Source organism: Felis catus, chromosome F1 (assembly GCF_018350175.1).
Source record: "Felis catus isolate Fca126 chromosome F1, F.catus_Fca126_mat1.0, whole genome shotgun sequence".
Taxonomy (NCBI): domain Eukaryota; kingdom Metazoa; phylum Chordata; class Mammalia; order Carnivora; family Felidae; genus Felis; species Felis catus.
In genome coordinates this window covers 18681961-18707332 of record NC_058384.1, presented here as the reverse complement: position 1 = coordinate 18707332, position 25372 = coordinate 18681961, and the positions used below count along the sequence as shown (strand labels likewise).

Sequence of the window (25372 nt, the reverse complement as noted above, 5' to 3'; positions counted from 1 at the left end):
CTTAGAGATCTTGTCTCCTGAGTCTCAGTTCTGTATTATTTCCTCTCCACTACATACACTTCTGTCTCTTCCCAGCCTTGGGCAGCCACCCATTATTGCACTCCATTTTCCGTGATTGAAATGATGAAGGTGTTTTATTACCTGAAGCACAGAGAAGTGAGGTGCTCTGGGGAACAGCACCACAACTAATTATGGCGGTGAAGGGTGTAGTTTACAGGGAGAGATGAAAAGAACAATCACGCAATGTGTAATTTGGCTAAAGCAAGTGCAAATGGGATGTGGCGTCATCTGTTAATATCTAAGTGGTATAAATGTCAGAGGAAAGGGCAGGGAAGTTATTTAGGGGACATAGGTAGGAAACGTGATAAGGAGAAAGAAGCGAGGCTGAAAATGCAATGTTGATATTTATGTATTGGCCGGTGCAGGGAGGGTCAGCTTTCTCTAAATTTGGATCGGGTGGAGCTTTCTGGAGGTACCTCATGACACTGACCCCCGAGGAATTATCTAGATAGTTTTCTCTATTTGGGATTTTCACGGTTCCTTAACGACTTCAGTTCTGCATTGGTCCTCGACTGTGTCCTCTGCCCTTCCTCGGTTTCCTTCCTGTTCATTTATATCCATTCCAGGCTCTTCTTCCCTTTTTTTTTTTTTTTCTGCTTTTTCCCTTTTGCTGCTTTTTGTCCCCTCATCCTCACAGTCACTTTTGATTTGCCTGCTTTCCCCTCTGGTATTCTCGCCCGCCCATCCCCCTCCTCGTCTTTCTCTGATACCTGGCGCAGTCCAGGTTTCCGGGCCTTTGCTCTTCCTCTCTCTTCTTCCAAAGTAGAAGACGAAATTTGCCACTCCGACAAAGAGAACAAAAGCTGCGAGTCCCTGCCCAAGTTACAAGGACAGCATTTTCTCTTTTTAGGGTTTTTAATTTTAAAAGGAAAAAAAAATTGCAGCTTCTTCTCCCTCCTCCTGCTGTGCGTTCACTGCCTTCTGGGCTGGGAGCGTCAGCTGAGGGACAGCCCGATAAAAAGCTACTCCTTGGTTCTGATCATCTCTGCTCTCGTGTTTCCTTCCAGCCTCAGCTCCTTTATGCTGCATTTTTCGGAAATCCAGGCAGAGAATGGTAGCATTAGCATTTTTAATAAAGGAAGCTGGAAGAAGAGAGAGGCGGCTCAAGGAAGCTGAGGGAGGGGACGAAGCCCAAAGGCACTGACAGTCAAAACTGCCTTTTGGAGCCAGGGCGCTGTGGATGGGGGCAGGGGGAGGCGGACAAGAGAAGGGGCCGTCTTAGGAGAAGCATTCAGGCTGATATAATTGGAGCTTTGAGCACGAGCAGTCACAGTTGGGAGGTGGGAAATCGCTGTGCCGGACTGAGTTTGGCTCAACTTGATGCTGAGGCCTGGCATTGTGAAATGTTTTCTAATTTAGCTCATTTTCCCTGTCTTCCTGGAATGAGCCATTATTCGTCCATTACTGGTGAAAATCATGGTCCTGGCTAACCCCTTCTCTTCTTTTCTCTTCTTCCTCCTCCCCCTGTGCTCTGTAGGAAGGGAGAAGAAATAAACAGGAGGGAAGGGGCCACACCTATTCTTGCTTTAGAAACAGCGAGTGAACCTTGGAGACCCGGAGTGGCTGACATCATCTTTGCCTATTTCATTTTTCCAGGGATACGAATGCAAAAGTTTAATGGAGTTGCTAGGTTTATGTTTTGTCTGTGAGGCCATTGTACCTCTGCAGGATGAAGCTTAATTGGCTCTTTTGCCACCACTGAAAAGGAGAAAAAATTTCTCCTTGCAGAGTTTACTGTTCTGTAAAGAAAGTGCCAGTGATTAGATCTAATGCTTTTGACAGCTGGATAAAAAGTTGCTAAGTAAGAGTAGATTGAATGCATAAACCTGGAGTCAATCAGAAGGTAATACAAATCCCCAACACCAAAAATGAGCGGTCTTACTCCAGTGTTCTTCCCTGTCACGCTTACAACCCTATGCGAGGACAGCAGCGGCCCACGTATTTTCCCAAATCCGATTCCGTGGAAGGCCAAGACGAAGCCACAATTGGGCAGTACCTCTTTGTACTCCTGCGTTTCAGCCTAGAAAGTGCTTAAGACTTCTCGGTTGGTGAAACGTCAACCTTGGTAATTGTAGACATTGCATACATCCCATTGTTCGAAGCCTTGCGGTTTTAACAAAAGAGTGACTATCACAGCCAATGTTCCTTATACATAAAATCAATCACTGTAGCCTCCTCTGAACAGACAAAAGAATGTGTGTGTTTGTGTAAACAGCGAGTCGCATCTGGGCCCTGCCTCATGAGGCTGCAGCTTGTTTTCCTTCATCAGTGAGTTACTCCTCTCGCCCCCTATGTTTAGCCACGACGGTGGTACCAGACATATGAAGGTACATGTAATTATTAACTAACTCTGAAAACTTTCCAAGATCTTCATACCAGAATATCTTTGAAGAGTGCAGAGAGGCGAATAAAATTATATTTCTTAGATCCCTTCAAGGAATAAATGCTGCTTCCGATCTTCAGATCCAAGGGTAGAATTAATATCAGTTGGAGACTCTCAAAAACATTTAGATTTGGATAGAATGTAGGTTTATACCCAGAGCCAAGTTTTCTTGAAGGAGTCAGGAATTAATTTGGAAATTGCTTTGTTATTATACCTAGGGAAAAGAGGGTTGTTTTTTTTTTTAATGTCTCTTAATTTGCAAATAACCTCAAGTGAGACCATGGTCTTTAGCTTTCCCCACATTAAAAGTGTCCTGGACAAAGGTCAAACCTTTAAGCATCTGAAAAGAAAGTTGTTGTGTTTTTTTCCCAATAGCACCCTCTGCAATCCCTACCCCTGCATGGAGGTTTTGGCAGGGTCCTCGATTCCCTTCTGTTACTAGACTGCCTGTTTTCCCGGGGTGATCTGCCCCTCTCCCAGAGAATCAAACGTGATCTGTACGCTTGTGTTTTCTAAATCTGTATCTCTAGCACGAATCTCTTTCCTTGGTTTCAGGCTCCATTTCCAACTGCCTTCTGGATATTTGCTCATGGATTTCCTACAAGTATCTCAAATTAACTTGTCCAGAATGGAACATGAAGCCCACACCTGCCCTGATCCCTGCTCTAACTCCTACAATTCTCGTGTGAAGAATTGTAGAAATAGCATCAACAATCACTTGGTCTCCCAGATGAGAAACTTGGGGGTCATTCTCCATGACCCACCTCCCACAATTACCTTCTGCTTTCTCTCTTTCACACACACCCTGTTAGCCCCCAGATCCCCTTTGTTCTTCTCAGAAATCTCTCTCACACCCAGCTGTTCCTCTCTACTCCCAAAGCTACAGCCTTCCTCTAGGACAATCCGTTACCTTTGACAATTGCCAACGTCTTTCCAACCACTGCCATTGCCATTAGGCACCTGTTGAGAAGGAGGGCGGATGAGAAGGAAAGAACCTGCAAATAAGAGGAATTTCATGATAGGCAAGTTCACATGGGCAGATTGTGAGGAGAGGGGGCAGAAATGCCCATGGCCTGTTCGGGAAGTAGAGTGATAGGCAGTGGATCTGATAGGACAGGCATAGAGGAAAAGTGTGAAAGGTGGGCGGGCAGTGACCAGAAGGCTTTGAATTTCAAACAAGGAGTCTGGATTTCCCCTAGTAGAAAATGGGAAGCCACAGAATATATTTTGAGCAGGGCATGGGATGATGGAAATGGTATTTTGGGAAGGCGTAAGAGGCATTAATGCAGGGATCTGCGAACTGTCATCCTCAAGCCAAAGCTGGCCTGCCACCTGTTTTTGTAAATAAAGTTTTATTGGAACCCAGCTGTGCTCATTTGGTTGTATATTGTCCATGGCTGCTTTCCTGCTATGAAGGCAGAATTGAGTACAAATGCAACAGGGACCATATGGCTGCAAAGCCGAAAATATTTATTATCTGGCCCTTCACAGAAAAAGTTTGATGACTCCTGCAGACGATCGGGGCTTCTCAAACTTAGCACTTCCTGACATTTTAGGTTGGCAATTCCTTGTGGGGCTGGGAGCTGTCTTGTGTGTTGTAGGGTGTCTAATGATGTCCCCGACCTGCAGACATTGCCCAGGCAAGAGAGAAGGTGCGCACGGCCCCCCGCTAGATGATGGTACAGCCAGCAATGTAGGAGGCAATTTAGGCCAGTCCAGCAGGTAAGGGTGATGCCAGTAAACATTTTCAGCGTGCCTAGCACGTGTCTGCCACTAGAAGGCCTTTACATTTATCAATTCCCTTAATCTTTCAGCAGTCCTGGGAGGTGGGTACCGTTTTACCATTAGTATCCCGTAAGGTGACTATGGTTATTATCATTGTTTTACAGGGAAGGGAAGGAGACCCAAAGGTAAAGCGACTTCCCTAAGGGCATCCAGGTGATAAGGGGCAGAGCCACGTTTTGAACTTTTGAACTCACGTCATCTGGCTTCTGAACTCCTTAACCATGAGATTGCCCCGAGTGACACGAACCAAAAGACCTGATGCGTCCTGGTAGCCTCGAGAATACAGGCATGGTCAGAAAATAAGTAAATAAATATTTTGAGCTATCTCTTTCTGTCCACTTCCAAAGCATTTACTTCGCTCTGACCCCAAAGAGCTAGAGAAGGTCTCCAGGTGTCTCTGCACGGTGAAGGTACCGCACCCTCCTATTCCTCACCCCCGTGCACCCCCCTGCCCCCCCCCCCCCACACACACAGAGCTGTATACATCGGGCATAATACACACTCACTGGGACTGTCTGCATCGTCATGGTCCCCGTTCTCGGTATTCGTGTTCTCCGTCGCTCTGCCTTGCTTTCTAACTAGTGATTTCGTATCCGTTCTTATGAAGAGATAACAACCCCTTTCCTGTGGTTTGGCATCATCTTCAGCTTTGTTTCCTGCCTGGATCTGGCAACGGTTCTGTCATCTTCCTGACTGTGCCGTCCGTAGAGAGTGCAGATGTTGTGAGGACAAATGGGCGGGAGATGAGCCCAGGAACATGAAAGAAGCTGGAAGGTGTTCATACAGGGAGACAGTCCTTCTCAGGGACAAAAGAGCAGGTTTGAGCGTCAGCTTCAGAGGCGGTGCTGGGAGCCGGATCTCGGCCGCCATCCCTGTCAACCAGTCCCCCCCGGCTCACAGGCCTGCTGAGCTTATCCGGGCTTGCTTCAAGGTGAGGGTTGGGGTTGGCCATGTCTGCAGCGAGAGGAGAAAATGCCCTGTCTTCGTCAGGCGTGTTCGGCCCTCTTTATTCAGAAGATGGAATGGATGGAAAGAAAAAAGAGAGAGAACGTGTTGGAGAGAGGGAAGCAACGAAAGAGCTCAAGATTACAATTTGGAAGTAAACGAGCCCAGCTGATGGAGACCAGGGGTCAGGTAGCTGTACCCCAAGGGACAGGACGGAGCGGCTGGTACCCATCCAAGTAGGGGGACTTTTGGCACCCAGAGCGTTGGGCAGAGGACCGAGGTGCACGGGAGGACCCGGCTTGGGGCAGGCCCCAGGGAGCGGCAGAGGGGAGTGGCGACTGCAGGAGCTCGTGCTTCGGGTCTTCTGGGCCGCTCAGCCCAGCGCAGACTCCTTACTCTTTTGTAACTGCCAGAGCGAGTGAGGGTGTGGTGGCTGTCGAGGGCAGGGATCGTACGGCAGAAGCAAGACCTGCGGTGGTCTTGAGACCTGGGAAGAGTGGGACCAAGGATCGGGGGTGGGAAGAGAAGCATGGCAAAGCAGGGCGGGCGGGGCAGCCCAGGACAGAATGGGGCAGAACAGGGACAGGACTCTCTGCAGGTTAATGGAGGTGGGAGTCGGGAGCCGGGTGGGGGGAGCGGGGAGGGGGGGCCCCTGGGTTCTCCTCGCTGAGATTTCCTTGCCCCAGGAAAAGGCATTTCATGTTATCCAGGCTTTGTTTTGCCCCTAGGAGGGGCAAGTGAGAGAGGGCCTTTGGTGTGCACAGAACGATTTCTCCAGGCCAGACAGGTGTCCCGAGGGCAGAAGTCCCCAGGTGCGAAGCAGAAGGTGAGAACTTAGGGAAGTTGCGGGCACACTGTTACTTTCCCACCACTGCACGAAAGCTGGACTCGAAGCCTGTGTGGGAGAGGAGGGCTCCCCAGGAAACTGGCCGAGGCAGGGTTTGCGTGCAGGCCGGATTCTGGGGACATTCTCCTCAGGGGCAACAACCGTGATGGACTAAGGGAAGCAGATTTAGGCAGGGGGAGATGCTTCCCTGTCAGGCAGTGACAACAGAGGCCCTGCCAGCCCTTCAGGAGCTGAGACAGCCCTTTAGAGCTGTCCCAAATGGAGAGGCCAGGGGCCTGGCCTTTTGGTCCCCACACTGGCCCGTCCCTAGATGTGAGCTGCCCTGAGACAGGGGCCTACGTAAGGCAGAGCAGCTCCCTCAGCTGAGGGCAGGGCCCGGGGGGGTGCCCAGGTGTGCTCCATCGGCAGCCACACTCCCAGTGCCTGGGTCCTGACGTGGGTATCCGGCTGGTGGCCCAGAACGTGCACAAGAGCGGGCAGAGTGGGAAGAACGTGGACGTTCCCATCCGCCTCTGACACAGGTGCCAAACTCGTGGGGGGTGTGACAGCTCTTATCTGCGCTGTGCCTAAGGTGGCCTTGCACCAGGTTGGTGGGATCAGAGTGTGCAGAAAAGGGCCGAGTGGGGCGAGAGGGTCGTCAGGAGGCTTTGTGAGTTTTGCTCTGTGGCGTGTTGGTCTGGTCAGTCACAGCCTTCAAGGTTTAGAACTGAGCCATTCAGTGACAAGCTGGACAGCGCCCAGATGAGAGCGAGTGGAGATCGGTCAGGTAAAGCTCCTGGAGGTGCTCAGTGCAGAAGGAGGAGAAGTGAAGGGAGCACATGGTAATAACTGTAGCAAGAAAGTGAGCCTTGCTCGGTTTTGCCCCAGAGAGCCAGGCCCAGGACTAATAGGTACAAATGAGAAGGAAGCAGATTTTAATTCAGATAAGAAAAGCGTTGAATGCTTAACACCGTTTCAAAATAGAACGTTCTGCTCGAGGAGGCAGCAAGCGTCCTGTCTTCTGAAATCTCTGCAGTTTGGGAGCTGAGGCTCGCAGTGGTTCAGTGGACACGTGGCGGTGGAGGTGGGTAAGGGATGTGGCCTCTCAGTACTGGGTTTTATGGTCTCCTAAAATCCAGTTTTTTTCCCAGAAGTCTGTGATCATCTCCACATCCCCAGTAAGGCTGCAGCCTGTCAGCTTTCAGCAATGATGGCAACCTCACTGCCGGGCAATGAGTCTCATTTCTGGATGGTTCTAATGGAGGTAAAGGCCTTCCATTTCCTTTTCCCCAGAGCGATGCTTACCATCCCCCATCACTTAAATTGGAGAGAGAGGAAATCAAAAGCCAAATGCTGCAGAATGGCACTTTCAAACACTCCGTTCTCCTTGCTGTCTGTGCCGAACAATTACCGAGCCTCGGCCTTTGTTCCTGGCCGCTGCACCAGCAGCGTGGAGGGAGAATAAAGGCCCCGTCTTGGAGAATGCTAAAAGACCCCAGAAATCACAGAGCTTTCACGGTATCAATGAGGCACGGAGGACAGCCCCCGTCCGCTGTTGTGTCTTTCTCTATCTTGCCTCTGGCTGGGCCGTTACAATCACTGGACTTCCTCAAGTCTCCACTGGCAGTCAGAATGGATTACGCTCTGGCTGGAACATTCTACAGTGGCACAAGCCGACAGGGGCAGGCCCAGCAGCTGTCATTTGTGTGAGTGGATCTGAGGCTGGTAGGAGATGCAGGAGGGACAGCCACGGGGATCTGAAACCTTTTGTTTAGTCCAGAGGCCCGAGGCTGCCCAACCACTGTGCCCAGGTCCAAGGTCAGAGCGAATACTTTCCAGGCTTTGAGTGCGCGTGTGAGAAAAGCTCGTGTGCGCAGCGCGGGGGCACTGAGATGCAAAATGTAGGAAACGTATCTTGCGTTGAGGAGTGAGTTGCCTTCAGCAAAACCTGGCCTAGGCAAGGAAACATGCCCAAGCCCCAAATCAGAAAAAGTTTTGGGAAAGACGAAAAATCTGTGAATTTTAACCACGTCTGTGAACATTTTTCATGGGAAAGATAAGGGGCGTGAGTGCAGAATGAGTTAATGCTGCCAAACGGATTAAGAGGAATAAAAATGGTGTTTACAAATATACCAGGGAAAAGAAGCACTTGGGAAAAATAGGTCCATAAATAAGTAAAGGGGATTGAAATCTACTGCGAGTCTAACAAGACTGAGGCACCGAATTGCTTTTTTCCTATCTGTCTTTTACATGAAAAATAGCAAGAAAAAGCAGGGGGCTGTGATGATTTTCAGGGGGAGGCTGTGACTGTGAGGTGAGGGAGAGAGCCCAGGGAGGGTACCAGGGCCACCGTGGGGAGCTCTTCAGGGGCTTCCCGAGACCCGCTGGGGGGCCCAGAGCCTCGGCCTGGCCCACGTCCTGCCTCCTGACCTGCCTCGCCTTGCGAAGGCTTCACCTTCCATGTCCTTGGCACATCAGCCACATCGGGCCACCTGCGTTTATCCAGCAAAGCGCCTTCTCAGGCTCTCTCCTGTTTCGGGACTGCAGCCACCCCCACCCGGACATCATCAAACCTCACCTGTCCTGACGTCACCACTGCTCCTTTTCCGCTTTACCACCCCGGAAGAGTCCAACCTTTCCTCTCTTCCAGTCTCCTTTCCAAATCCCACCTCCTCCTCCTCAGCTCTAGCTTTTCCCGCTTGCCCTCAGCCTCGCCCTGCACTTTTCCAAACGTCCACTGCTCACCTCCCTTTCGTTATGTAAATATATGCATATGTGTAATTCTCCCTCTAGACCTTGAACTCCTTATGACCTAGGCCAGGTCTTTGTGCTCTGTGTTCTGGGCATCTTTCACAGTGCCGGTCACAAAGCAATGCTATTGTTCTCTAGCCGGGCTGCAAATTAGAATCTCCTTGGGTGTACTGAAACATGTCCATGGCCACACCCCATATCAGACCTATTAAATCGGACGTCTCTGGGGGCAGTCGTGGGGTTGAGAGCTCCCAAGGTGATTCTGACGCCCAATGAAGCTTAACGCCCTTAGTACAGGTTCTCGGAGTGTGATTCCCAGGCCGGCAGCATCAGCTTCTCCTAAAAACTTGCTAAAATGCACGTTCTCCAGTTCATCCCAGACCTCCTGAATCAGAAACTCTGAGGTGGGGCCCAGCCATTCGAATTTCAGCAAGCCCTCCAGGGGATTCTGATGCCGCCGTGGCCGAGAACAGCTGTTGAACTAGATGCATTCAGCGGTCACTGAATGGGATTGGAGAAGTAGTCACCGTGATTCATCTGCCCTCAGTTCGCACGGCCGTGATTACTTCCTGGAATACATGCAGTTGATAAAGCCTTGGTTTTGGAACCTTGCTCTCTGCCTTCCTCCTGCTGCTTCCCCATAGAAGCCAATTAACCCACTGATTTACCTGGTTCCTTCATTAGACTACATAGGTCCTTGAGGAGGGGGCTGTGTCTTACTTGACTCCACTTCCCCAATGATGAGTGTGGTGTTTGACACATAGCAAGCCCTCAGTAGCTCTTTGCTGAATGAATGCACAAATGAAGAACCATACATGTTAATTGTCCTCCTGACTGATGTCTCAGGTCACCAGTATCTTCTGGTTCTTCTCGATTTTAGGTGATGGCCGGCAGAGCCACTGCTTGATGGCAGTGTATTTTAAAAGCATCTCACGGGGCGCCTGGGTGGCTCAGTCGGTTAAACGTCCGACTTCAGCTCAGGTCACGATCTCGCGGTCCGTGAGTTCGAGCCCCGCGTCGGGCTCTGGGCTGATGGCTCGGAGCCTGGAGCCTGTTTCCGATTCTGTGTCTCCCTCTCTCTCTCTGCCCCTCCCCCGTTCATGCTCTGTCTCAAAAATAAATAAACATTAAAAAAAAAAAAAAAGCATCTCACGATTAGGCTGTCGAACTCAAGTTCTTCACAGCCTCCCTAGCCTCTCCTTGTCCCAGTCCATCCTCCCAAATAGTCTACTCTTGGACTTCATTTTTCAGTATCCTCCCCTGTCTCTCTCCTGGCTCTGTGTGCATCCTCAGCCAGCCTAGACCTCACATGAGCCCTTTATGAAAGTACATTCACAATCACCCCCAAATCCCTACCCTTTTTTCCCACTGCCCCACCTGCCTAGCTTGCTCCAAGCTTTATAATGGCTGTTTCTGTCTGTTTCTGTGCCGTTCTGGGGCTTCCTCGAGCTGGGGAGAATCCCAAAGAAACTTGCTGATGGGTAGTCCTTCTGGAATTCTAGCCAGGGACTCAGAGCAACGTCATAGTCTCCTTACTCATCTCTCGTCATGGGCCAGAACCCTCTTCCCCGTCCTCAATCATCCAGTCCTATCCTGGCTCTGATGCTCAGCCCATAACTTCAGACCTCACTTAGCAAAGTCAGAGCCCTGTGGCCCAGGGTCCTTGCCCTCCTTGTGTCTGCGTGCGGTTTCTCCTCATCTTCGCCCTTTTGGAAAGTGGCTGTGTCCTCAGCTCGCTTTCCGTAGAGTCTCGCCCCTCAGCCGACTCTCTCTTGCATCTACTATTACGCCTGGCCACCTTCTATCCCTTATTCAAATGGTAGGTGGTCCCTTGACCCTGTTATCTTTCCATATCATTTTTCTCATTTCCTTTTCTGCCTTAAGGGAAGCATCTACGTAGTTTGTCTCTGCTCTTATCGTCAGTTGATGATGCTATTATAATTATTACCTTGAAACGTCAAACTCAGTCTGGCAGTCACTCTCTCCCCCCTCCCTCTTACACACACAGACACCACACACCTAGACCTTGCTGTTTCTAATGTCACACACTTCTGCTGATTTGTAATCACCCAAATCATTCACTCATTCTTTCCCCATGGGATGACATTCGTGCCGTATGTTAGGCTCTGCCACTGGCTGCAGAAACCTTGGGGACTCCTGCCCTCAAGGCGTGTGTACTCTGGTGGGGAAGGCACTAGGACAAGCAATAAAACAAACATGTCCCAGAATACTTACAGGCCGGGAGAAGTAGAGTGAGGGAAACAGACGGCTCATCAAGGATGGCTAACGGGAGGGAAGGGCAGGGTCACTTGAAATCTGGAGCCTTGGAGGCTGAGAGATGAGAAGGTACCGGCCAGAGCAGGAGGGAGGGGCAGAGGCTCCAGGCCTCACTCGCCCTGGATGATCCCGGCCCATTCCAGAAACCTGACTGTAGAGTAACAAGCAGGGAGGTGGAGGCTACTGATGAAGTTGGCAAGCCAGGGCTAAGCAGGGGGCCAGGTCTTGCAGGAAGGCCTTGAGGGCCAGGACAGGAATTTAACAGAGGGGAGTGGCATGATGCAATTTGTATGTAAAATTCCTCTTAGCCCAGGGCTTAACCTTCCCCTTCTCAGACAGGCTGTCCTTGACCACACACACTCAAGACCGCATTCCTTCCTTCAGAGCTTTCTCCTCAACTGTGATTATATTTATTCATGAGTATAAACTCCATGAAGCAGAACCTCACCACCTTTGCTTTTGTTCACATCTGTATCCCCGGAACACAGAGCTTGGCCCATGCCAGCCAATGAATATATATTTGCTGAATAAGTAGGTGGACGAATGAACGAATGATCTTACCTCGCTTGTCTTCCGTATGGTTTTTTGGCCATGTAACCTCTCTGAGCCTCGGTGATCTTATCACTGAAGCAGGGATGAATGGGTCTAGTGCGTGATTGATCAGGGGCCGGTGTTACCTCTATTCTGCTCCTGCCGTCTCTATTTTCGCTCCCACTCTCCATCTCTGTGCTCCCCTCTCTGGGCAAGGTCAGCCCTGCTTGTCTGGCTGCCTGCTGCACATCTTGCCCAAGCTCACGGTTGAAGGTCAGCCTTTTCAGTCTTGCCTTCTCACGTCTGCCTGGGGATGTGGACACTTGTGTGGGTTCGCCCTTGCAGCCAGTGCCGCTCAGTGCCCCCCGCCTTCTCTGGAAGCAGCAGGGTGGAGGTGATCCACTGAGGGAGGTCCTAGCAAGAGCCGGGACATCTGAGAACGCCACGCCTGAGCCCTGGCTCTGCCACGTGTTAGCTGTGAGAGTTTGGCTAACGTTATTGAACCCTCCTAAGCCTTGCTTTCCCCATCTGTGAAATGGGTTTAATAGAATGCCTATGCATTTGTATGAGAATTACATGAAGTAGCAAGCAGCAAGCACTTGGTTCATTGACTACTAGTAAATGCACAATAAACAATGGCTTTTATTTGCTCTGCCATAAAAATTGACAAACCAAACATCGTGGATTGTTTACTTGTCATTCTTCTCAGACCATGATTTGGGACAGGGACCCAGCCTTTGATCCGTGTGTCCCAGCACACCCCATTATGCCTGGCTCCTCAGAGGTGTGTAATAACTGCTCAAGGAATGACTCACTACATTGATGAAGTCCTTGATGGCAGGGAACGTGTATTAATCATTTCTGTGTCCCTTGACGGTGTTTAGCAAACTGTTTTTTACACGGCACTTGGATAATTAATATGTTTCAAGTAAATAAATAAATGACTATGTGAAGGAGAAATTGAATTTATCGTGAAACAAATTAGTAGAACTGAAAGAAACTAGGAGATAGGAAAGGACTTTGGGGAAGGGGTAAAAGCTCCATACTAAATACAGGTCCTCGATGGATATCGTTGTGATTCTTCTCTGATTCATTTACACTGTCAGTTTCTCCTGACGCAAAATCATAGGCAGATAGGAAGCTACCTTTTCTCCTAGGCCTCCTCTGCCTCTTCTCTTCTCTTTTGTGTTAATGCTGTTGGTTCCCCCCTACCTTCACACGGGAATTGAATGCAGGTATCTCTGGAGGAGGAGGGAACCCCAGGTTTGCACCCTCCTCTTTTACAGGGAGGTCACCCTCCCTTCTCTCACACAGAGATGGATTTGCACGGATCCATTACCAAGCTCGGGTCCGATTCATCTGTGAGCAAAGATGGGTGTCCGGGGACACTCGGCCCAGGCTGTGCCCATGGACAGCGGTAAGCGAGACTAACAAGCTTTCAGGAGGATTGAACTTGAAACCCCGGCTGCATTAGCCCAGGGTAAAAATCAACCAAGCCTTCGGATTCAGAGGCCAGAGAGACATGGAGGGAGAGAGCTTCCATTTGGAAAGGACAACCGTACTTCAGTCATTGTACCGAAACGGTATTTATTCATTCATTTAATCTGCTTATAGCCCTGTAAGTAACAGGCAGCTATTATTACCACCATTTCACAGTAAAAGAAAGAGGGATGTGGAAAGGTTAAATATCTGGTCAGTTTCACAGGGCTGGCAGGGACCTCAAATCTAGGCCTTGGACTCACACCGCGGTCTGCCGGACTCGAGCCACCCTCAGAAGCTGGACCGTGGGGTGACTTGTGTGAGTCATGGGAGACCCAGTGCCGGTTTCCTCTACAAGGGACCCTGCTCTCCACGGCCCCGTCCTGCACGTCGGCTTTCAGTGTCCAGAGCAGCTGCCAGGAGGTAAAGAGAGAAGGAGGAGGAGGAGGAGGAGGAGGAGGAGGAGGAGGAGGAGGAGAGCCATTGTGAGCCCTGCCAGGTGTCTGACTCTCCTTCCCCCAAAGCAATTGTTGCAGCTGGCTGTGGCCAAGCGTGAGGGTTTGTGAACGTGTGTGCATGTGGAGCATGGGCTCGTGTGTGTGTGTGTGTGTGTGTGTGTGTGTGTGTGTGTGTGTATTATGGGGGGGGGGACATCTGTCCCTATGAATGCATTTATGAATGCATGAAAATCTCAATGCTGCATACTCTTTTAATGGAAATGTTGATTCACTGAAGTCAAAATGACGTGACAGTTAAAAACAAAACAAAACAAATGTACATCTCGTGTACTCGTAATGAGATTTGGGATATCTTAATTCATCAGGAAAAGGGACAAGAAAGAACTCAACATGCTTCATCTCTCATTATTATTCAGAAATTTAAAAGCAGGTTCCAGGGAATTCTTGGGCTAGGTTGCAATTTCTGTTTTTATGGCCATTGTATTTTGCAGAATGCCGGACTGATTCGTAAAGGTTGGCTGGGGTGTGAGCGGGCACATATGAGGTCAGAGATTCTCAACCTGTTGTGTGCTTTCCAATCACCCACCTAACTTTTTAAAAATACTGACGCTTGGCTTCACCTTAGGTATGTGAAATGACAACAACTAAAGTTTGACAACTATTATCCCATATGTGGGATGAATCTGATGTACCCCAAAGTGTGAGAGCCGTTCTACTAAGTGTCATTTATAGAAGATGCAGGGAGAAAGGAGAGTCAGTAGCTGGGCCAATGAGAGAACATTTAAGAGGAAGACAGATTGGGGCGCCTGGGTGGCTCAGTTGGTTAAGCATCCGACTTCGGCTCAGGTCATGACCCCGCAGTTCGTGGGTTCGAGCCCCATGTCAGGCTTTGTGCTGACAGCTCGCAGCCTGGAGCCTGCTTCGGATTCTCTGTGTCCCTCTCTCTCTGCCCCTCCCCTTCTTGTTCTCTCTGTCTCTCTCTCAAAAGTAAATTTAAAAAAAAAGAGGAAGACAGATAAACAAGTGACTTTACCACTTGGTGTACGTCAGAATTGCCCCACACAAACATGGGAAAGAAAGCGGGGGATCCCTCCTGTGAGCTATAGATAGCACCCGCACCACCTGTCACTGCACCTGGAAGCCAGTGGTGGGCAGGCCAGACCAGCACCCAGGTAGCATCCCTGCCTGCAGACACAATGCTGTCTTTGTACGTTCTCTCCAGCATCCCTGTGCCTCTGATGGAGAGGAGGGGGAGCAAGGTGTGGGAGAAAGTGTGGGCTGTGCTGTCCGTGATAACACTCACCTGTGCCCCTTACTAGCTGTGTGACCTTGAACAACTTACTTAACCCTGCTGAACCTTCGTTTACCTTTACAACATGGGGATAGTAACTGTAGGCTGGATAGCTCTCCGGGTGGCTGTGCCTGCCTGCCATGTGACAAATGTCCAAAAAATGGCAGCTATTATTACCAGCTATTTTCTGACCTATTCAAGATTTCTTCCTCTACTTTATACCAGCCTCGATCCCAGAACATACAGGGGAACTCCAAGTCTCTGCGCCAACTTTCTCCATCTGAGGGCAGATAGACTCTGTGTCTGCCTTCTGTGATGGCCCCTGAGTTATAGAGGCAGACATGTATCTCTCCCTCCGTAAGGCAGGTGTGCAGGGTCAAGGCAATGATGTCTCCTGCCTTACTTGGGGTCCATGCTTGTGTCCCCCTGAAATGCTTTGTGTTGACAAAAAGGTTAAGCGTGGATTCTAGAGTTGTGTATGTGTGTGGGTGTGTGTTTATATGTATGCATCGGTCAGTATTCTACAGAGAAACAGAACCTAGAAGCTGCAGACACAAATATAGAAAAAAAAAAAAGATTTATTGTAAGGAACTGGATCATGTGATTATGGAGGCTGACAAGTCCCAAGATATGTAGTCAGCAAGCTGGAGACCCACGAGAGCCGATGGTATAGTTTTTGTCCGAATCCGAAGGCCTGAGATCCAGGATAATTGATGATGTAGTTCCAGTTTGAAGGCCAGCAGGCTTAAAACCCAAGAAAAGGCAATGTTTCAGTTCGAGTCGAAAGGCAGGAGAAAACTAATGTCTCAGTTCAAAGTTGATCAGGCAAGAGGCGATCTCGCTAACTCAAAGGAAGGTTTAGCTTTTTTGTTTTATTCAGGCCTTCAACTGATCAGATGAGGCCCACCCACACTAGGGAGGGCAACTTGCTTTACTCTGTCTACTGATTGTAATGTTGATCTCATCTGAAACACCTTCACAGAAACATCCAGAATAAGGATTAACCAAATATCTGAGCACCCTGCGGCCCAATCAAGGTGACACATAAAATTAACCATCATACTGTGCCTTTGTCTTTGCCTATTGCCCCTTTTTTTCAAGGCTGTATTCTTGTCTTCTAAAATTGCGGGGGGTGGGGGGGCTGGAAGTCTCAACATTTTGTTCATTATTGTCATTTTCAAAATCATTTTATATCTAAAATTTCTTCAAGAAAAACCCTTTTTGACATTTAGAACCAGCATTCCCGATAATGTGTGAAATATAAAATCCAGCATTTATTCAGAACTTACCATATATCCAAGGTCATTATGAGTAATTGGCACATATTTTAGATCATTTAATCCTGTGCAGTTGGTCAGGTGGGTACTGTTAATGTCCCATTTTATAGACAAGAAAACTGACCCACGGGGAGGCAGGAATTCTGCCGGCTTCCACTGTTTTACCTGAGTTAATTTCTGTAAAGCACACACATGCACATACACACAAAGTATAGAATAAAACTGCAGAAACCCAATTCACGTGAATGATCAAAGATTATCAATGATCACTTCTACATACTTTGTTTTATGGGATATGCTATATACCTCATGGTTTTCATTTTTCACGTAAAGACACTGAGACCGTGGGGCACACGCGTTCACTTGAAGTCATAGTAGCAGAAGGGAGTTGGGATTTGTAACCTCCACCTAGGGCTCCTTCCCTTCTGTCGCACTGCCTATAAGACGTCAGAGGGTTAGTTGCAATAGTAGCATTCTGGATGGAACACAAAGTGTTCGCGCCTAATTACTGGAAGAGGGGCCAAGCAATAGGCAAGAGGCAGGTGGGTGGGTGGATGTGGTGGGACATGCTTTTAATCTGATTGCCTCTGCTTTCTCAGCTATGTAGGAAGCGGATCATTAGCCAAGGGTAAGGATGGGGGAGGAGGGGTTGGAGGTTTTGAGGAGAAAGAAGAAGGTTTGAAATATGATCTAGAGAGTGGGAGAGTGAACAGACAAGGAAAATGTAGTGTGATGTAGGCAGTATTCAGAACCCACTTGAGGTCACTGGTGTGGGATTTAAAATGAGACCGATCAGCCTGGTTGCCAACTGCATTCATTTGCGCAGACGGGACTGGAGCCACAGGGTCGTTGAGCTGAACCAGAGTTGGAGTGTTTTAGACGAGTATGATAAAGCGGTGGAGGGGCGAGAGTGGGGCTCACATGTGATTCCAATAACGGGCCACAGAATTTAATCTAAGTGAAGAGGGGGAGAATACGTGAGGTTGGTGAGGGTCAATAAAATGGTGGTTGGATGAATGGATTTTAAGTCTCGGGAGCGTAGATAATTCTGGTGGTAGGAGGAATGATCTAGGAAGGTGGGAGGTGATGATCAAATATTGGGACTCCTGAAATTATGACCAAGGAAGGGTTGCAGACATTGGTAGTCTAGGCTTTACCATGGGAGTAGGGGTGGAGGACAGGCTCCTTTAGGAAGAAAAGTCAAGGTGCCGAGTGGTTTCAGAATTGGAAGCATCATCTTAGTGGCTGCTGAAGTCACCAAAAATTATGGCGAAGTGACAGAGAGGACAGTGAGCCAGACACTGAAATGTCGGGGAAAGATGGGGGCAGGATGGGATTGGGCATGACGGGAGCAAGTGCATGGAATGTTCTGGTGGCAGGATTTCATGACCTTAACCAAGGGCAGAGGGCTAGTCAGTGGTAGAGCCGGGTTTTAAACCTACGAATTTGGTATTTGTAAACCTACAAATATGGTATTCTGCTACATAAAAACTTCTAAATAACAGACATTAAATAATGAATAAAGTCATGTCAATATTTAATTTGTTTTTACATGAGATTTACATGCTTAAAGGTAACATGAGTTTGTAAAATATACCACGGTCATCACAGTGTTTTTTTTGTTTTGTTTTGTTTTTTGTTTTTGGAAATGTAACGTTAGAAAAAAATTAAGTAGAACGTAATGTTAGAAATGTGTGTTTATTCATCACATGGTGGTGTTGGTTATAATGACCATAGCTACTAGTCGTTGAATTTGTTCCGTGTGGCAGGCACTGTGCTAATATATACACCCTCATTTATATACGACTCCAGCTACTGTTTTCTCCACATTTTATAGATGAAGATACTGAGGCTGAGAGAAATTAAGTGCCTTGCCCGAGGCCGTGTGGCACAGTGGGACTGCGTCCTCCCAGACTCAGACCGGGTCTGGCCTCATTTGTCATGTCATCTGGCTCTTCACCGAGTGCCTGTTCTGTGATGGCGTGATGTTAGACAGTGAAGGGAGAGCAAAAATGATGGCAGGGCTCTTTGTATCTGATGAGGGCAAATAGTAACTGAATACATAATACATTAATTAGATTTATAGGTTTTCTGAAGAAAAGTGCAGGGTGTTTTATATAATAAGGGGCATGACCTAGTCTTGGAGCACCAGGGAAGATCTATTTGGGGAAGTAATTATTTTTTAATTAATTAATTTATTTCTAGGGGTGCAGAGAGAGGGAGAGAGAGAGAGAGAGAGAGAATCCCAAGCAGGCTCTGTGCTGTCAGCTCAGAGCCTGACTCGGGGCTCGATCCCATGAACCCATGAGTTCTTGACCTGATCCTAAATCAAGAGTAGGACGCTCGACTGACTGAGCCACTCAGGCGCCCCTGGGAAGTAATTTTTAAGCCAGACTTAAAAGAATAGTATAAGTTACCCACAGAAATGAGAGGGGGAGAAATTCCAGGTAAAGAAAGAAATCTGCAAGGGCCCCCAGGCCCTAAAGCATCCTATGGATACATCAAGCATCATTATCCTTATTATTTAACTTGTGACAAAGCCATGGGTTTAGCAAATAATTGAGACATCAGTCGTTCCAGTACTTACTTCTTCCAGAACTGGTACTGATTGTGAAGACAGTGGCACATAATAATCTCCCCTTCTTATCATTAGGATAAATTGAGGCATGGAATGTTTCAGCCAAAGGCATAGCTGGAAAAGTCATTTTTACCATTTTTCTCTTCACCTTTTCTCCTGTATATCTTGCAAACTACCTTCTTTCCAGAAGCATTTTTTAATGAGCCTCTCTTCTTTCTTTGTTTCACCGTTCCCTGCTTGCAAATGCATTTACCTAGCCAGGGAAAGGAACGTTTGCTCAAAAGCCTGTCATATTACATATGGGTATGATCTTCTAAACCAGAGCCCCGTAGTGTAGCTCTAGCTGGGCTGGAATTTCAGAGACTATGCTTCCACCCTAAACTTAGCTGAATGTGGGCCAGAGGCAAGCTTAAAAGGATGTGCTTTTATGTAACTATGGACACATAATTTTCATTTGTAAAATACTCTCTTTAGTGACAGGTGGAGGAAAATATAAGTTCACAGGAAGCTCCATGATATGCCTTATTTATCAATGCCTGCAGCTGAAGCATCCTCTCTCCACACTGAACTGTGTACACACACATCCCCCCCACATACGTGCATACGTACATACATACATGTATGTATTCTCTCTGCTTTCTCTATCCCCTCTGCTTAATTCCTTCCTTCCTTCCTTCCTTCCTTCCTTCCTTCCTTCCTTCCTTCCTTCCTTCCTTCCCTCCTCCCTCCCTCCTATCTATCTATCTATCTATCTATCTATCTATCTATCCCTATTCCCCCTCTCCCTCCCAGGCAATGGGTTTGGAGCTCTCCACAAGGAAGCCCATTACCAGACATGCCGACCAAAAGCTTTCAAGCTCCATTTCTAGGTGCCACTGTTAAGTGGAAGGCTGCACATGATCGAAAAGCAGAATTTGAAATCGTTTGCAACAGAAATGGTCTCTTTGTGCACTGGGAGAGCTAGTGTGAGGGCTCATCCAGTGGAGCAGACCGTGCAGAGTGGTCACTGACTCACTTAGGTCTAGGTGGTGTCATGGAAGAAACGCCCACCCAGTCAAGTCAAGACAAGGCCACAGCCAGCTTCTGGCCCAGCCCAACACCAGGACCAAAAGGAGAACCCCATGAGTACTGATGTGTCTTGGAGAAGAAGAGGAAGGGGTGAGGAGAGTAGCTGAAAGTTTGGGAGTTGCCCGGGCTTAGGAAAGGTTCTGCATAAACTGGGTACTGTGTGAGCCAGGGAGAGAGGAAGAGGCAAATAAAAGATTGCGAATAGTTCTAGCATACCAGTTTGCATTACCGTGGGGCTTGTCTGCGGCACGGACTGTGTTTCTGCTTGAGGCAATGGTTCCGGATGGTTCCCCTGCTGGCCTGTGACCCTGAATCTAGGCCGTCTATGGCTGCCCACACAGGACGACAGTCTTCGGGGTCTTGATTTGTCAGAATGAAGAAATTAACAAATCAACTCTTTCCTGACCTCTGATTCTGCTAATTTTCCCAAACTAACAAGAGGGGACTGGGTGATCCAATGCAGGACAGAGAATGTTGGAGCCCACACCTCTGAGTTGAAGTCAAGAGAGCAAAGCTTCTTTCCAACTGCAGGTTTCCACCTTCTGCCCCACATCCATCCTGATGCGGTCCGTGGGCAACTCCCCAGCCCTGTGCTCTTCCCACAAAACTCGTATTGGCTCAGTCTGCTCAGTAATGCCACCCACTTCTGAGGGAGGCAGCCCTCTTGCCCCACAAGCAGGTAGAAGCTGGGGTGGAAATGTGTTTGACATTCACCCTCCCCCCCAGCTCCAGCCCTGAAAACCCAACAGCGGTTGCCTCTGCTTAGATGCCTCTCCTTCCCTGGCCCCAGAGATTGGTCTGCTTTGCTCACGTGATTCGGGACCTGTCAAGCAGTTCCTCCGTGGATTATGTTTTCCTAATGAGGAGGGGAGACATCTCCTCTATGGCCTGACCCTGGAAAGACAGGAGTGGCAGCTGCTGGAGACCAAGTCTCCAGCATGGGTGTTGGCCTTTGAGAGAATAAAGCCTGAAAGGCGAAAAACCAAACAAAGAGAGGAGAGGGACAATTTGAGGGCCTTGGGGCCCGGTTTCCAGGCACCCCCCTCCAACGGCAACTTCCATTTAAACCTGGATAGGAGAGTCTCAGTGATGGGCCTCTTTCTGGTGAGGCCAGTTCCATTGTCTTACTTGGACTTGTACCCAGACAGCCCTGACACAGAGGCCTTCCCTCTTTCAGTTGGTCACGGATAACTCGGCCCCAAAGCGGTTTTGGGGCTTTCAGGTCCAGCTCTTCATCGTGTTACCCCCTGCCTTTTCCTGTATGCCGCCCCCACCCCCGCCGTAGCCTCTCTGCTCATGGGCACCAAGCTCCCCGCTGCTGTCATCCCATGCCCTGCCAACCCCCAGCCTTCCCAGTGGCCGGGAGGAGTGCTGGACCACTGCAGTACCACTTAGCTGGTCTCCTGTAACTCCGTCCCTCCTCCCGTTTACTCCATTCTCTTCTGTCTGGCCAGACGTGTTCCTTCAGAAAGACCGTAGATTCCTTTGAGGGCAAGAATCTCTCCCAACTCCTGTTGCCTAGTATCACAGTTACCACCCAATAGGCCCTCCATAAATATCTGCTAAATAAATCAAATAGGAAATCCCACCTCTCTGATTTCTCTCGCCATTTCACACACGCTCTCCCCCCTCTCCCTGTAGTTAATGTCAACACGGTATAGTCACTGTCCTGTGACGTGACCGCTGGGTGGGAGGTGGGGCCTTGGTGTTCCCATATTCATCATTGCCTCCTCTCCAGGCCACACGCATACATGTACAACCCGAGTTCAAGCCTGGTATTGCCACGGCATTCGCACCCTAGGGCAAGACACTCGTCCCTGTATAGAAATTTGAGAACCTTCTTATTAGAATATTTGTATTTGATTCGGGTAACTGCTAAATTTAGCTAATTTAGCCAATGCTTGTAGGACACTCACTAAATGCCAGAACACTGTTCTGAACCCTTTAGCTATATTAAATAGTTCTGCCTCATAACAACCTCGCCAAGTGGATATAATTGTTACCATCCGCCTTACTTTATAGGTGAGGAAATGGGGACACAGAATGATTAAAGGACTTGCTCAAGATCGCACAGTGATTCGTGGCTAAGCTGGAATGTGAAGTAGGCAGACTGGCTCCAGAACCCACATCCTAATTGATGCCTCTCATTGTGATCTGGGCAAGCTCTACCCTGCACATCTGCGCCCTTGGATTCTGAGTTGTCTTTCTCGACCTCCAGGCCCCTCGAGAGCAGGAAGGCTCTTTGACCTGACCTACCTAGCAACATGCTGATGTGTGCTTAATCAGTGGGCTCATTGATTTATTACCTATGGCTTGAATACAGGGTTATTTATGTTCTTCTACGCAGTTAATTGTTCACATTGTAATCAATGCCAGTCCTAAAATTTGGCTCCTCAACATATATTTTCAAACAACCTAGGACCCATGCCAAGAATTAACTCTAATTACACATCGTACCAGTTTCGAGCACTAGAGATGACTAGAAGGCAAAATGTGTGTTATTTAAAATTATCAAACTAATAGTAAATAAAATGCTATTTTGCCCAACAGAGAGATAAAGTTACGTCTCTCTCTCTCTCTCTCTCTCTCTCTCTCTCTCTCTCTCTCTCTCTTTGTATTTCCCCTTTCTAGGTGTCAAGGATCACATGGGACTTTTTCCCCTCGTGATTTCTAAACTGTTTCTTCAATTAATGCATAATTTTTAGCAGCTCATAAGCCACCACTCGCTGTTCAGCAAAAAAGAATCATATTCAAACCCCTCTCTGTGGGTTCACCTCCAATGAACAGAACAAACATGAAAGACACATGGGGGGAGAGCTGTTGATTTGATGCAGGGGTTATTCATAATACAATGTGGGGTCCTTTTTGGAGCCAACTCTAGTTGCTTCAGGGTATTTCTAAATTGAATTCCAAGAACAAAGTGTTTATAAATAGTAAGCATAAAAAAGAAGGCATTCATCCCAGCCACTTCGGTTTATAGTCCCAGGAGCTCCCCTTGCAAATACTGACTCCTTTGGCTAGTTAATTGGTTAACTAGTTGAGTTACGTTGGTGGTGTTCAACCCTGTCAGACCCAACACTCTGTTTTATGACAAATATTTTTAACCCCTTTACATGAAATAGAACAAATATTTTAACCCCTTTCATGAAATTCACAAGTAGCAAAATCTATATACGCAAGATTTCAAAAAAAAAAATGTAATGCCTTAACAGTGTTTAAAAGGGAAATAAAAAGAAAATACTTTATAATGATAGAGTAGCTTCTAATGTGTAAATGCTGTGGTACTATTGCAACAGGAGAATTTAATAAAGTTGACAGACACTTGCCCCGAATGTAGATTCACCATAATGTAATAAGTAAAGTAACATATGATGTGCGATATGTCCAAGAGCAGTATCCGCTGATCCAGATGTGCTGTATTGGTGATTCAAAGATCGTGAGCAGCATTGCAGACAATGATATGATTTTCCAAACTTATGAACACCTCTTGGTAAAATTTCTAAGTAACAATGTATAATCTTCCCTCGATTTACATCATAGTTATGCACCCAGAAAATTTGTCATAGGTTAAAGCAGTACAAGCTGCTCTGTGCTTATGTGTAAATGGAGTTAGCATCTTGGCTCAGGTCACGATAGGCAAGTTTTAACTTATGTAAATGTGTAGTGAGGCATTCTGAGGTTGTAGGACATACGGAAATGCTTTGTTGCACAGAGCTATCTTGAGCGCTGTCCGATTCTAGCCTTTCTAGCCCTGCCCTCTAAATGCCAGCAGTGTCCTCCAATCGTTGTGTCCAATCGTTATGTGGGAGAGCAACCATAAATGTCCCCAAATGCACTCTCTTGGGTGATGGCACCCACACTGACAACCACTGGGTTGGTTCCTAGCATTAGATTTAGCCCTAAATCATAATTATGTCAATTTATTCTGCTGACTTTTTCTAGTCTCCAGTAAAATCCTCAATCATTGGGTTCCGTGGGAACAAGGGCTCAGTTCATCCAGAGTGTACAATATTTAGTACCCAGCACAATTGCGGGCTTTCCTAAGTCTGCCTCAAATGAATAAATACTTTTTGGATTAGACATTTGGGTTAGTCAAAAGATATATGTACTATTTAAATAAAATAGTTTTGTTACTTTCAATTATAAGTGACAGAACCTAGAAGCTCATAAGGGAGACTTGTAGTTAAGAATCATTTAAAAAATACCATTTCAACTGTTTCTGTTTGGAGGAATGGCATTAAAATGTTTGAAAACATCTGGAACCTGTCAGCCTTCTTGTCATTTTGCGGAGGGAAGGGGAACATGTCGAGGACCCTGTATGAGCTGTGCCTTTGGCCTACGAGGTTTGCTTAATCTTCATAGTGGTCTGGAGGCACCTATTACAGACTCTATTTTTACCAAAGAGGAAATTAGACTCAACAAGGCAACTAACTTGCCCACAGTAAGCCAACAGCAGAACAGAGTTTGAACTCAGAACCGTCTGACTCCAGAGGCTTCGTCTTTCGCAAGAAGTCATGCTGACCCTCTTTTTTTAAGTGAGGCAAAGCTAAGTGTCAGTTAAATCTACATCAGAAGGACCGTGAATTACAGCTACGTGAGGTCCACCTTAATATAATTTTACTGTTTCTGTAGTTGTGGTTGTCATGTCTGTTACATTCCACTTTCCTAGTGGTTCGGTGATTTTTATGTTGATCCCGTTCTTGGTCTGGCTCCAGCATTCAGAGTCTTACGTGAGCTCCCGTCAGTGGGATCCTTGAGGGCAGGGATGAGGCCTCCGTGACTTTGGGTCTCCAGTACCCAGCATGGTGCCTGGCACGAAGTAGATGTTCAGAGAGTGTTTGTGGAGTTGACTTTAATTGAATGATGTTTCTCCTTTTAGGCCTTGGCCTTACACAATATTTCAGCGGGGCTTTGACCTGGTTTTGGGAGAACAGCCTTCTGATAAAATATTCAGGTAAGTGGCTGTCTAGGGACTTGCTTACGTATGTCTACAAGCCCCACGTCTCACTTGGCACTTAACTTTCTTCCCTAGAGATAAAGTAGAAAATGGGAAGCACATCTAGCTGTTCTGCCCTTCTCATTACAAAAGTGCTGGCCCCGGACTCAACGCCCAGTGACAGCGTGGAGAACTCTTGAGGGCAGACAGCCCTTGTTTGGGTCCTGGCTTCCTTTGCTTGCCTGCTCTGGGAGCCCCAGTAATTTACTTAACCTCTTGGAGCCTCCAGTTTCTGCGTTTGTTAAATGGGGCCGCGTTGTTTGCCTGGTTGTATTGTGGTGAGGAATGTATGAGATAATGCAGGGAAAGCCCTTGGCACAGAAACTGGCACAGAGCAGGCAATTAATGTCAGTTTCTGCCTCTCCCTTTTGCATCTAATTTGCACCTTTTTCGTCAAGTCTTATTCAGAATCTGTCCCGCCCCTGCCTCCTCCTTTTCTCAGCTCTACTTCATTATTATTTTTCTTTTATCTACCACCCTCCTAATCAAATTGGATATTTCTAGTCCCTCCCAAATTTCTACCTACATACCTGGGAATAGCACATGCTAGAAAAGTCAACCAGCAGAGGAAGAATTTGGGTGCCGCCGCGAACTATTGGATGTTCATGAAGTTTAATTCACGCCAGGCTTTAGCCGGAACACGACTTTATTTCCAAACTAAGATCTT

At 47.7% G+C, this 25372-nt stretch overlaps 1 protein-coding gene across 8 annotated transcripts in view; it reads left to right on the top strand.

Annotated features, from left to right (window-relative positions):
- The window catches only part of ASTN1 (astrotactin 1), a 302845-nt gene that overhangs the window by 181364 nt on the left and 96109 nt on the right, over window positions 1-25372 (top strand). For 6 of the 8 annotated variants that reach the window (XM_019821664.3, XM_006942718.5, XM_019821667.3 and 3 more), the window contains exon 9: window positions 24589-24663. The exons of the other annotated variants lie outside the window; for them this stretch is intronic. In XM_019821664.3, the coding sequence (XP_019677223.3) occupies window positions 24589-24663 (75 nt within the window). The remainder of the gene's footprint in view (window positions 1-24588; window positions 24664-25372) is intronic. 8 annotated transcript variants of the gene reach the window in all.